This window comes from Balaenoptera acutorostrata, chromosome 4 (genome assembly GCF_949987535.1).
Source record: "Balaenoptera acutorostrata chromosome 4, mBalAcu1.1, whole genome shotgun sequence".
NCBI classification, from domain to species: domain Eukaryota; kingdom Metazoa; phylum Chordata; class Mammalia; order Artiodactyla; family Balaenopteridae; genus Balaenoptera; species Balaenoptera acutorostrata.
In genome coordinates this window covers 149,985,245-149,997,076 of record NC_080067.1, presented here as the reverse complement: position 1 = coordinate 149,997,076, position 11,832 = coordinate 149,985,245, and the positions used below count along the sequence as shown (strand labels likewise).

General features: G+C 62.7%; 1 protein-coding gene across 1 annotated transcript; it reads right to left on the bottom strand.

The window, feature by feature from the left end:
* Window positions 1-257: 257 nt before the first annotated feature.
* Window positions 258-10,190, bottom strand: GATD3 (glutamine amidotransferase class 1 domain containing 3). The gene is made up of 7 exons (XM_057545051.1): window positions 9,948-10,190; window positions 9,684-9,736; window positions 8,171-8,284; window positions 7,143-7,262; window positions 4,684-4,776; window positions 1,901-2,056; window positions 258-777 (listed from the first exon to the last, which is right to left on the bottom strand). The coding sequence occupies exons 1-7, from the start codon at window positions 10,119-10,121 to the stop codon at window positions 648-650; spliced, it is 840 nt and encodes a 279-aa protein (XP_057401034.1). The 5' UTR covers window positions 10,122-10,190; the 3' UTR covers window positions 258-647.
* Window positions 10,191-11,832: the final 1,642 nt, after the last annotated feature.

Below are 11,832 nucleotides of genomic sequence, written 5' to 3'. Positions count from 1 at the left end.
GCCCCCGGAAAGGCGCCAGCCAGCCTGCCGGCTCACACTTCATTGCTCCTCCTGCAGGTCCACACACAGGCTGAGCACCTGCACCCGCCCTTCCTGAGTCTAAGGTATGGAGCCTCGTGTGTGCCCCTCACCTGCTGGGCTCAGGGGGCCTGGAACGGAGCTGCCCATGTCTGCTTCGGAAAGAAGTTTCCTCTCCCCAGCCAAAGGGCCTGCCTGCTCTAGAAAGCCGCTGACCGTTCTAATTAATACGTGCTCACTCCAGGTTAGAGAAGCTTTAATCGTCAATGAGATGGTATTCTGGTTTCCCGATTAGATTTGCAAACTTAAAGAATGTTTCCTTCCAAACACTAAGTAAGGTGCTCTGAAGCGAGTCCGGCCTAGGACCGTGGTCCTCTCTCTCCCTTCTGCTGGCGCAGAAAAGCAGACTTGATCTTAAGCTTGAAGCTGCACACGAGTCCAGGTGCCAGCGCCCCTCTCAGAGGGTGGGCCCTGCCGCCCTGGCCTCACTCCTTGAGAGGGAGTCTACCCCGACCCCGAGCATGTCGCGAGCGCCCTCCTTACAAAGACAATGCCTGCAGGTTTAAGCGAAGAAATCAGTTCCTGCCCGGTTCCAAGCTGACAGGCGAGCAGCCCCGGCACCGAGGGCCTCACGTGCTGGTGAGTTCCAGCACCTTCCGCACCATGGCCCCGAGCCCGTCGTGAACGTGGTGGAAGGCGGTGTCACACATGAAGGCCGGGGTGGTGACCACCTTGTTCTTCTGGTCCACGTGGGCCTCGTGCACACAGGTTATGGAAGAACACTGCACGACCAAGGGCAGAGCGCACGTGGCATCAAGCACCGCCCACCCCCTCCCAGGTGCGCATCCCACCCCCACCCCAACGGCACCTGGAAGGGGCTTGCTGCACCCCCTGCGCTACTTTAACTGAAGACCCTGGAACCTGACCCCACGGGCCGCTTCCTAACACACGTCCCAGCAGCGGGCCTCACGGGACCCATGGCTGCAGACGCGGGCCGGACGCCCGAGCACCAGCAGGGACCCCGGGGCCACCCTGAAGGCAGCGACAGCACCGCCATCCTTCGCATCGAGAGACTGCATTAGAGGCTTGTCCGAATGCCTGCTGTGAGCACGCGGCAACCGGACCCGGGCCCCAGCCTCTGCACAGAGGTGCCTCACCTCCTCCCTGAGACCTGCTTCCTGGGCCAACGCCAAGCCCCAGGCCTGGGGCTGGCCGCTCTGTGCTGGACGGGGAGGGATATTCACACCTGAAACTGCCTGCAAGTAGAGACACACCGAGGAGTGCGCGCCCCGGCCAGGACAGACGCCGGAGGATAACAGGCTGGTCTCCTGCGCCGCCTGGGGCCCCGCGCTCTTCTGCTCCTGACTCCAGCCCCCACGGAGACCCTCGGGTCCAGGCGCAGAGCTGGAGGGCGGGCAGCCTGTGGCCTGAGGCCCTCTACACCCGCAGCGCACCCTGGTGACCTCGGGACACAGAGGACCCCGCTTGCGGGAGGAATGGGGGCGGCTCTCCATCTGTGCCACCCAGGGGACTGCCACCAGATAAAGACGCGCAGCCCCCTCACCTTCCACCCCAGCCTCCGGCCCAACACCGGGTACTCACTCTCCCTCCGCCACAGGCAGCGCCCTACCCCACCCCCCACGAGCCCACGCCATCTCCTCACCCGACCCACCGAGCCCCGGGCCTGGGGTGTGCTGAGCTCAGCCAGCGTCACTGTGGGGACTTGGGAACGTGGCCATTGGACAGCGGAGGGGGTCACAGCCTCGGGCGCTACGCCCCTCCACGCACATGCCCTGGGCGCCCCGGCTGTGCAGCACCCCAGGGCGGTCCCAAGGGGCCAGAGGGGGGTTTCCCACGTCGCCCCCGCTGCTGAAAGGATATGGTCACTCCCGTCACACAGTGCTTGGCACCCAGGGCTTTGATGACCTGCGCGGTCCCGGCATACGGCCACTTGCCGCCTTCCTCCTGCTCGTGGCCCACGGTGACCTCGACACTTCTGAGCACTTTGGCGGCGAGGACGGGAGCGATGCAGCACAAGCTGAAAGGCGAGGAAAGGAGGGTCAGCTCGGGGCTGGGCATGTGGCCGCCAGGCCGGGGGCCCAGCAAGGCATGCTTAGAGAACGCGGTCAGCCTCAGAAAGGGGCACAGACACCAGTGCCGCGGGGACGGAGGACCCAGTGCCAGAGCCTCTGCCAGCTCCGCGGGCTGGAGCCCGCCCCTGCCCCCGGGCTGCCCGTGGCGGCTGTGACCGGTGGAGCATGGCGGAGCCTCCAGGCACCCGGCGCCAGGCTGGAGAGCGGCGGAGGGCAGCCAGCTGAGCCCCGGCTGCCGGACACGCACCAGGCACCTGACACGGCGCCCAGGGTGCAAAGGTCCACCCGGAGAGAAGGCCACAGATGGCGGCGCTGTCTTCCGCCCAAGCTTTAGGGTGGTTTGTCGCACAGCCACTGAGAAGCCCAGCTGTACTGACCGGCTGAGACTCACACGCCTTCTCTGGAGGGGGCGCAGGGGACCGGGGCACACGGTCCAAGCAGCAGCCTCGTCTGACCCGTCAGTGCGGAGCCAAGGGCCCCGTCCTAGCAGCGTGCCGAACCCTCCCCGACCCCCCGTGAGCAGGCTGTCCCCAGAGGCGTCCGAGCCCTGCAGGTTCACGCGGGACGCCTGCCCTCGGGGCTCCTCCGAGGTCCTGCTCTTCACCAGGGGGCCCCCCAACCGGCAGCTCCTGAGCCCCTGGATCAGCCAACACGGAGGCCTCCAGCAGCCAGGCCTCACCAGTGCCCTGCCCCCAGCGAGAACACGCATGACACCTGCCACAGCTGCTCCAGCCGGGCTGGTCCCCACTCCCCTGGGGTCCACACCCCTCTGGGCCGTGCCCCACCTCCCCGTCTGCTCAGCTGGTCCTCTGAGCTGACACAACACAATGTGGCGAGAACACACCTACACGCTCGTGCAATGCCGAGACAACCGCCACAACCCCTGTTCAGGGACCACGAGACAAACCCCCTCAGCCCCGAGCAGGTGAGGGTCATCGGGATGGCCATCTCGGGAATCTGTCACGTCACCAGGTCCCCAGGCACCTGACTCTGCGGGCGATGCCCGAGACGAAGGCCAGGCTGCCTGCCCGTCCTTGGCCGGGGACGCCGACACAGGCTGCTGGGGGCTCCCGCACGGTGGGGAGGGAAGCACGGGCCCGGCAGCAGAGCTGGCCGGACCCCTCGCTCTGTCTGTGCTTCTGATGAGCAGATCAAGGAGTGACAGGGCGGCCCGGAATGGGGGTGAGAGGTGCCCTGGCCCAGAAAGGGCGTTTCGCACATGGCCAGACGACGCTGCTGCTTTTGGAGACAGACAAGTGACCTGCTGCACGAGGGGCTGAATGGAGCTGCCCACGGTGACACGGCGGCCGGAACAGGACCGTGTCACCATCCTGCACCCCCCACCCCAGGGCGGGCCAGGTTCTTCTCCAGCTCAGCTGAGAAATGTCTGTTCACTCAAGAGGACACGGTGCCTGCCGTGAGGTGGCCAAGCTGCTGGGCTTCTGTCCCGTTTGTCGTGCTGACTTTCTAAAGAAAGGGAGCTGGGTCCCCGCCCCGGGCGCTCGCCCCCACACACCGGTGCTGCCCCGGCGGGGCCCCCGGGAGGTGATCGGCTGGGCGCTGCGAGGGCAGGCATGCTCCTGGGCTACGGCCGCTGGTGGGGGGTGCCCGGGACGCTGAGCGGGCAGGGCCTCCAGTGAGTGGCTGCAAGCCTGGGAAGGACGCTGCCCCTGGTGGACTGTCCGCTGCAGCCTCTGTGCCCCGTTCAGACCCAGTGCTCTAACATCCTCATTCTTCTCCAGCTTCCAACAGGAGGCGGCGAGTAGCCATGTGATGGAGAGCCTGGCGGATTTTGTTTTTAGCGCATCTGTGCACCGCTGTGCTCCTGGGACGACTTCCTCGGCCAGGGATGACTCCAAAGCGTGAGACCCACACGCTCCAGCACCGCGTCGTGCGCCGACGCCCACGGCAAAGCAGCACCGAGGAGCCCTCCCCCAGGACGCTCGTGGGAAGGGCAGCCTGACAAGCAGGTCTGACGATGGGGTCGCTGTCACTCATCCGCAAGCGCCTCCTGGTGTGGGTTACGACTGGCCTCGCCTGTCTGCCAGGCCGAGGACCCCGGGCCGGGCTGTGAGCAGTGGCTGGGCCCGTGAGTGTGGGCCCAGGGTGTGGCCACCGCAGGATCCAGTCCCCAAAGAAGGGCAGCTGAGAGCGACAGGGGTCGGGAATGGTGCTCACGGCAGCCGTGGCACGAGGAAGGACAGGGGCCAGCTAGCCGAGGGACTGCTCCAAGCCAGGACGGGAAGGCGGAGGCCAGGCATCGGGAGAGGACTGGCAAAGGCTGGGGGCCACGGAAGGACTGGGGAGCCTTCTAGACCCTGAGAGGATCATCCCCTCCCCTCCTAAGTCATCAAGAGAAATTAACGTAACCATACGACCACAGAATTTTCAGAGCTGGAAGGCACCTGTGAGATCACACGAAACCCCCTCAGTTATGACAAGGAAAAGGGCTGAGAGTCTCCAAGACCACACAGCTCCAGGCGCCATCTCCTGGCTGTGAGCTACGGCCTCGGCCACGGGCTCCGCCACCGCCCTCCCTCCACCACTGCCGGGCCCGCTGGGCCGCACGTACCCAATGGGCTTCCCGGCCTGGTGGAACTCCTTCAGGACGCGCTCCACGTCTTTATTCACCTTGCAGTCACCCCCGTCTACGGCGAACGTGCTCCTGCCACGAGAAGAGGCTTCCTTAGACCGCAGGGCTCAACATCTGCCTGCCTGGGGAGCCCCCAGCCCCACTCCCCACCCCCCGGGATCCTGTGTGCTCCGCGAACTTCTCAGCAACTGCAGAGAGTAACACGTGTGTGCAGGTACATGTATACGGCCTTTCATGTAATTACACGTAGACGTGTGTATTTTTCTGTTTTTTGAAACATAAAAGCGGCATGGGAGGGTGGTGAAGGCAGGGAGGCCAGCAGAGGCGAGGGGAAGCTGACACGCAAGCGCTCGGGCCGTGAGCTCGGCCCACCCAGGAACAGCAGGACATGCCACTGGCCCAAAACCAGTGACAGATCCTGCACTTCACTAACAAGGACAAGAAACCCGAATCAAACAAGACCCCGTCTTCTTCACCAGAGCAAGACCGCTGGGGCGTCTGGAACGGTCTCCCTCCCAGTCGGTGGGCTCACACCAGTACCATCTCTTTGGAAGGCAAACTCAGACCCATCAAATTTCAAAAGCCACGCCTCTCTGCCAGGAGCCCCATCCCGGGCTTCCTCGGCCTCGTTCACGTGGTCGATGCCTCTACCCCGGGCACCCGGGGCGTCGCGTGCACGACGGGACAACCTGTGGGCGTGAGGGATGCCGGCCACCCTGGAGTGCTTTCTCGGTGCGCAAGCGTCTCAAAACAGGTCAGATCATATACTTCAAATACATGTACATCAGTCGTACCTCCAAAAGCTATCAAGACAAAAGAGAGAACGGGCAGTCCCGGAGTCCCATCAGCACTGGGTCGCCTACACAACGGGATCTGCGTGTGTGGCTGTCAGACATTTAAGGAAAAAGCCTCAGCGTTAAGTGAAAGACACAAAGTGCAGAACGAGAGGCTACCATCTGGTTGGATTTTTAACGCAGACATATACGAGAATCTCTCGGAAAATGAAAAGCTGGCAGCGTTGCCGGAGGTGATCCTGGGGTCCCAAGCAGGAAGAACTGGGTTTCCACAGTGAATACGTCACACTGACCCTGCCTGCTGCCCCTGTGCACCGCACAGACCGCTGATGTGGAGCCGGCCTTTCCTCTGGAAAGGTCAGGAAGGCTGGGACCAGTGGCCAGAAATCACAGCTTCCCCCAGGGGTCTGGGAGGCCACAGACATGGACGCTGACCCAAGGCCCTGCTTCCTTGTACACCGAGACGCACCACCACTAAGTCACCCAAGGCAGGTTGTCAGCCTCGCCAGGGACATAACCCCAACGAACCCTCAAGCTACCCTCACGCCAGGCGAGGTCTAAGGGCTGAGGGAAGGCACGGGGTCTGTGAATTCAGCTCATCTTTCAGAGAAAGAAACCCGGTCCCGTAAGAAGGACAAGCCCAGCCGACACAGACTGTGATCCACCGTCTCCCGCAGGGGGCTCAGGAGGATGGCGATGCAGGGAAAGCACTCCCAGGCTGGCTCTGGGAGAGGGAGTGGACACGAGGCGGGGCAGGGGTCCAGGCGGGAGGAAGGACTGTGGGAAAACCGGTGGGAACGTGGAGAAAAGAGGTACTCTGGTGACGCCCGCAAGCAGAAAGGAGCCTCAAGATGTCAGGATGCGGAAGGACCAAGAGCAGAGGTGGACCTCAGGGAACATAACCGCCTCTGCCCCCACTCCTGGGTGCACGGCGCCCGGACAGACAGAGCACCAGCTGGGAGGCCCTCGCGCTGCTGCGGGAACCTCAACGATCAAGCCGTCAACTGACCAAAACGCATGTAGTCCGGGCTGTGACGCACGCTGCACCGTGTTTAAAGCCCCAAAGCCGCGGGGCGCAGCTGCTGGGTGCTTTCCCGCAGCCCTCGAGCCCCCTCCGTCACGGGAGCAGCAGCCCCGCGCCGTGTCGGAAGGGATGTGCTGGGCCAGCAAGGCCAGCGCGAGAGAATGTCTGTGAAACGCGGAGAAGAAAGAAAGGAACGAGAGAACAAAGAGAGAACCTGAAACCCAGAGCACATCATGGCTGTGGTGTGATGGCCTCCCAGGCTTGAGGTCCGGTTACCGTGGCAACAACCCAAAGAGCAAAAAAAAGAAAGATCTCCCTTTCTCTGGTCAGGACCGTCCTCCAAACGGCCCAACCGGAAAGGCACCTTTCCGCGCTGCAAGGTCCACAGGAGAGCAGGTGTCTGCGGGGAACACGTACAGGGACGGGTTCTGACGTGACGAGACCCCCAGCACCGCACCTGGATGGCCAGGTCCCAGGAGCCTCCTCCCACCGGGGTTCCCTGTCATGGGGCAGCTGCGTCGTCGCTGGGCCAGACCCCCCAACAGCTGCTCCCATCACCACCGCGTCCCCATCTAACAGTCCAGGGGAAAAGCAGGAGAGCCCCAAGCCGATACACATACAGGTTTTTGGCGGCTCCGAAGCCCCCGGGGAAGACGGCCGCGTCGTGGTCAGCAGCGCTGAGTTTGGCCAGGTCGGTGATCTTGCCGCGGGCGATCCTCGCGGACTCAGTCAGAACGTTCCTGGGGAAGGGCGGAGAGAGGCCCCCAGAAGGTTCAGGGTGTGCACAGATGGGAGAACGGGGCAGGAAGGCGCCTCCACGAGACAAGAGGACCTGTCCTCCCGGCTCACAGGCAGTGCGGGTCGCTCCCTAGAAAAGGCGACACAGCGACACTGACCACAGCGGGTCTGTGCTCGAAACGCCCTCTGGAGCCCTTTCCGACGGGCGCTTCCGAACCACCACGCCTAGTCACCCGGACTCCTGCGTCAGGCAGGGCCACCAGGCAGCACGGAGCGCTGGGAATGGATGGTGATGGAACCGCGGGGGAGCGTTAAGAAGCAACTTCGAGGGACGAGTGAGGCAGCCCCAGGACCGGCCGCAGAGGGAGCTCCTCCCAGCCCCGGCTGCGCGGCCCAGGGCCAGGGTCCTGACTGGGCCGCAGTCCCAGGAGACGGCACCGCGGCTCCTTCCCACCGCCCCGTCTCTCACTGTCTGCACCCGCTGGAGGGCACCTGGGAACCACAGCCCCCAGGGGTCATAGCCCTGCAGTCTGGGCCAGGCCGGAGTGGGGAGGTGGGTCTCAGGGGACGCGAGGCCAGGGCCACACACCCCTCAGGAACAGAAATGCTGGTGGGAGTTGCTCACAGATACGTGGGTCCAAACGGGTGGATGAGGTTTCAGACCAAACGAACGCACAGGCCTTGGGTCAGAATGAAGGTACGAGGAGCTCACTCTGGGGAACCTTCCTCCACTGCTCCAACAGTGCTGGACGGTGAGGAACATCCTGAGGTCCAGCACAGCCTCAGGACCACTGCTGTGAAGTCCACTTAAACATGGACTCGGCTCCCAGCTAAGATGAAGCAACCGCACGCAGGTTCTCGGGGAGTTTCAACTCGTCCACGTTCAAGGACGAGGAGGAGGGGCCCGTACCTGGTTTCGCCCTCAGAAGGCTGCCCCTTGGTGTGGTCAATCACGTGCATCTGAGGGATGTCAGGAGCAAAGATCTGGACCTCGGCCCCCGCACGGCTCAGATGAACCAGTATCCTGCACAGGAGGGAATCAGGCCAAACTCTGACATGTGCCTGGCCCAACTTTACCTGCCACCGGGTGTTTAAAAACAGGGTTTTAGGTGACTGACAGGTATACACTTCTCACATAGGTTAACAACCTCCTTGCTTTGCAAAAAGTCACGATTGGCTTGCTAACGACCCAAATGCCCTCTATTTGAGTTTGCTGTCACTGAACTGGCCTGTGGAGACCAGCTAGCCCCCCCAAGCTCCCTTTACAAACCAGGCTGTAGGGATGGGTGACCCGGCAACTATCACAGCCTGAATGTCTGCATTCCCAGGCTCCTTCTGGGTGTTCTTCCTCCCATGGGCCAACTGACAACTCGAGAGGTTGAGGAGGGCTTTTGTCTCCAAAGTAAGTTCAGTTCCTGGTCTCCCCAACCTTCCCCTCATGGGGGTGGGAGACACGCAGGCGACCCTGGGGGCTTCTGACGATGCCAGCATCTACCAAGGGTTGCTCTGCGGCAGGTCCGAGTCCAAACACTGGCACAAAATCTGTCCCTGGCAGTGCTGTCACTACCCACTTCCAGAGAGGGAGAAGACACGAGACCCCAAGACAGATCACAGCCGTCCCATGGCAGGGCTGGGACCCCTGGACTTGGGTTCAGCTCCTCAGAACCTCGCGGGCACTCGACCTACAACTCCTGGCTCTGCCCAGGAGGTTTCAAGCTGCTGGCTATTCCTCGCCTCCTCCTCTCTCCTGCCCCACCCCGCTCAGTCCCCCTCAGGAAACTCCTGGCCCTCTCCACCCACCAGCCCAGCACGCTCCAAAGTTCCCTCTCTGTCCGGCCTCCGCCAGCACACGCTGGCCACGCCCAGCGGCCACCCCCAGCCCCCAGCCTCAGGCTCCTCCCCGCGCTTGGGAGGGGCGTGCTCCCCAACCACTACCTAACCGTCCCCTTCAACTAACTCTGAACCTGACAGCCCCTCAGTCCTGCTCGCAGGAACTTTTAAAATAAATCAGTCAAAGGACAGACCGCTCGGCAACAGATGACAGGCTACCCCAGTGACATCTGTCTACAGCGGGTCACTGCACAGCCCTTAAAAATCATGCTGTAAAGACGAAAAAGAGCTCTCTCTGATTTCCAACACGCAGGACCGTGTGATGCCAATGTTTACAACACGTGGGTGTGGAAAAACAGCAGAGTAGATGTAAGTGGCTACCACTGTGTGACAGCATCACAGATGATACTAAAATTTAAGCTCATTTTGTGTCTCCCTGTACGTTACACGCATTGAGTTTAAACGTTGTCCTTCGCGCCTCCCTGAGTCTCGTCCAGCAGTCCTCTGCCTCCCTAACCAGCAGGAAGGCTTCTCCGAACGGTTCAGGAAAAGGGGGACCGCCCCTCCCGCGGGCGAGCCGCCCAGGGGCTTACGATGAGGCCTCGTGGAGCTCCGTCCCGTCGTAGACCCCGCATCCGGACAGCACCTGCGGGAATGGAGGGCCGGTCACGGGGGTCACGCGGTCCACCGTGCGGGCCGACCGCCTCCAGCGGGGGGGAGGGGCCGACCTGGAGGGGAGGGAGGTCAGCGCGAGGGAGGCGGTGGGCGGCGGAGGGGCCGCCCGCGAGCACCGGGAGGGTGGGAAGGCCGACCTCGGCGATCCGCCCCTCGTCCCCACGCCCCGCCCGTCCGCTCACCACTGCGACCCTGGCCACGGGGCGCGGCGCGGAGGCGTGGAGGGCCGCGCGCGGAGACGGCGCCCGTCCGCCGAACGGCAGCGGACGCAGGCCGGGGCGCGGCGCGAAGGCGGGGGTCAACGCCAGCCTGGACGCCACCAGAGCCCGGACGGCCGCCATCCTCCGCGAGGACATCGGGGTCGCAGGGTCACGGTGAGCGGGGGCGCGCCTGCGCACAGCCGCCGCCCTGGCCGCGAGCGCGCCGGTGGGCGGGGCCGCACCTGCGCAGTCGCCCGTGGCTCGCGCTCAGCCCGGCAAGGGGGCGTGGTTCTGCAGTGGGTCAGCGCGGCTTCGGACACCGTCCCCGTCCCGCCCCGCGGGGGCGTCACCGGGCGGCGCGCAGGGTCGCGGTTGCCGAGAAGCGCTGCGCTGAGATACGGGCTCTGGAAAGTTAACTTCAGTGTCGTCAGAAGGCCTCAACGTGATTCCGCGACACCGAGTGGCCGGCGCCCAAGTGTCCAGTTCTCATCTGCGCCCCCCTTTCCCGGCCGCTGAGTCCGGGCCGGAGTGAGGCCCTCCCGCTGCAGCGGTCCGGCGCCCCTCCCCCTGCTGCTCTTCGCGTTTCTCTTGACGTGGGTCCTTTTGTAACCCAGCTGGTTGTGGAGAGCAAAGGCCAGGTATGAGGCCAGGTCTTTGCAGAGAAAGAGGTTTATCATAGGGGGTGCCAAGCAAGAACGGACGTAGAGGTGCGGTGCAAAGCTCAGATCTGTGTCCCCGGGGGCTGCTGAGGGGTTATTTATCAGGAAGTAGGGAGCAAGAAGGGGAGGGGGCTCGGATATGATTGGTGGAAAGTAAGTGTAAGTTTCAGTGTAAGTATCAAGAGCTCTCCTGCGCAGGCGCTGGGGCTGCTCGTTAAGCCTGTGACCGGTTGCGGGTGCAAATTGGCGGTCCCGGGTGTAACATGCAGTGGGGTTTTGGCCCGTGACGTCTAAAGGTCACTATTGTAGTCCCTCGTTCTAGTCCTTCAGTGTGGCTGCGCAGTGCTCAGTCGGCGGGGCTGTCAGCAAGTTTGTTTCCCTGGTCCTCTGCAGGAGCTTGGTGTTCTCTGTGTCATTTTGTTTCTACCTCGTGGGCCTTATAACTCACAAGTGGTGATTTCAGTCCATGCCTGTCTTTGGATCCTTCCTCAATCTTGAGGGATGAGGGGTGACCACCGCTCTAGCCGCTTTCTGCTGCTAAGGATGAAGGCCCAGCAGGGGCTTGAGGAATGAAACAGTTTGGCGTCTAGCTGTACACATTCTAGGGTATTCAAACTGGACTATTGGAGGTGTTGGTATGCCCCCAGTTCAGGGTTGACACGACAGAGGCATAATCTGGTGGCCTGCAGTCTTTGAGAGACAAACTTGACATGGAAGTTAAGAATTATAGGCCCAACAGAAGAATCAGTAGCGCTGTGACTCAAGGAAGTGTCAGTGGATGGAGTAAATGGCCGACTTACTGGGGAGAAAGCCCTTTATAGAATTCCATGCCTCCGGGGCGCGATTACCAATGCTGTGTCACCAGCTGGCCTGTTGGTGTTACTTCCTTTACACCGGGTGGTATGTGGTATTTGTCCACACGCACCAGCAGGTGTTGCAGCCACACAGACGCCGCCTTGTTCTGCCACGGGGTAACTGAAGGCTGTTCGGTTATCCATTACTACCTTGGTTATGGAACTCACCATGATCTTCAGTCAGTCTAGCTAGAGGCTGGCGTTTTGGCCAGTTCCTCCACTGAGGCAGGTAGATTTTGAAGGGTGGCCTCGTGACAGGCACCCCCGTCCCCGTGGGGCTGCTCATCCTGGTGCTAAGCCCGTGCCCGTGACTATTAAGTCTGAGGCCGCCTCCCTTTTGTCTGCTCTCCTGGG

Bases quoted from the DNA above. Each gene is read 5' to 3' on its own strand.
- GATD3 (XM_057545051.1), bottom strand. From the start codon at position 10,121: ATGTCCTCGCGGAGGATGGCGGCCGTCCGGGCTCTGGTGGCGTCCAGG. The intron at 9,737-9,947 runs GTGAGCGGACGG...CCATTCCCGCAG, and splicing joins CCGTGGCCAGGGTCGCAGTG to GTGCTGTCCGGATGCGGGGT. The intron at 7,263-8,170 runs GTACGGGCCCCT...GCCCTTCCCCAG, and splicing joins CCTTCTGAGGGCGAAACCAG to GAACGTTCTGACTGAGTCCG.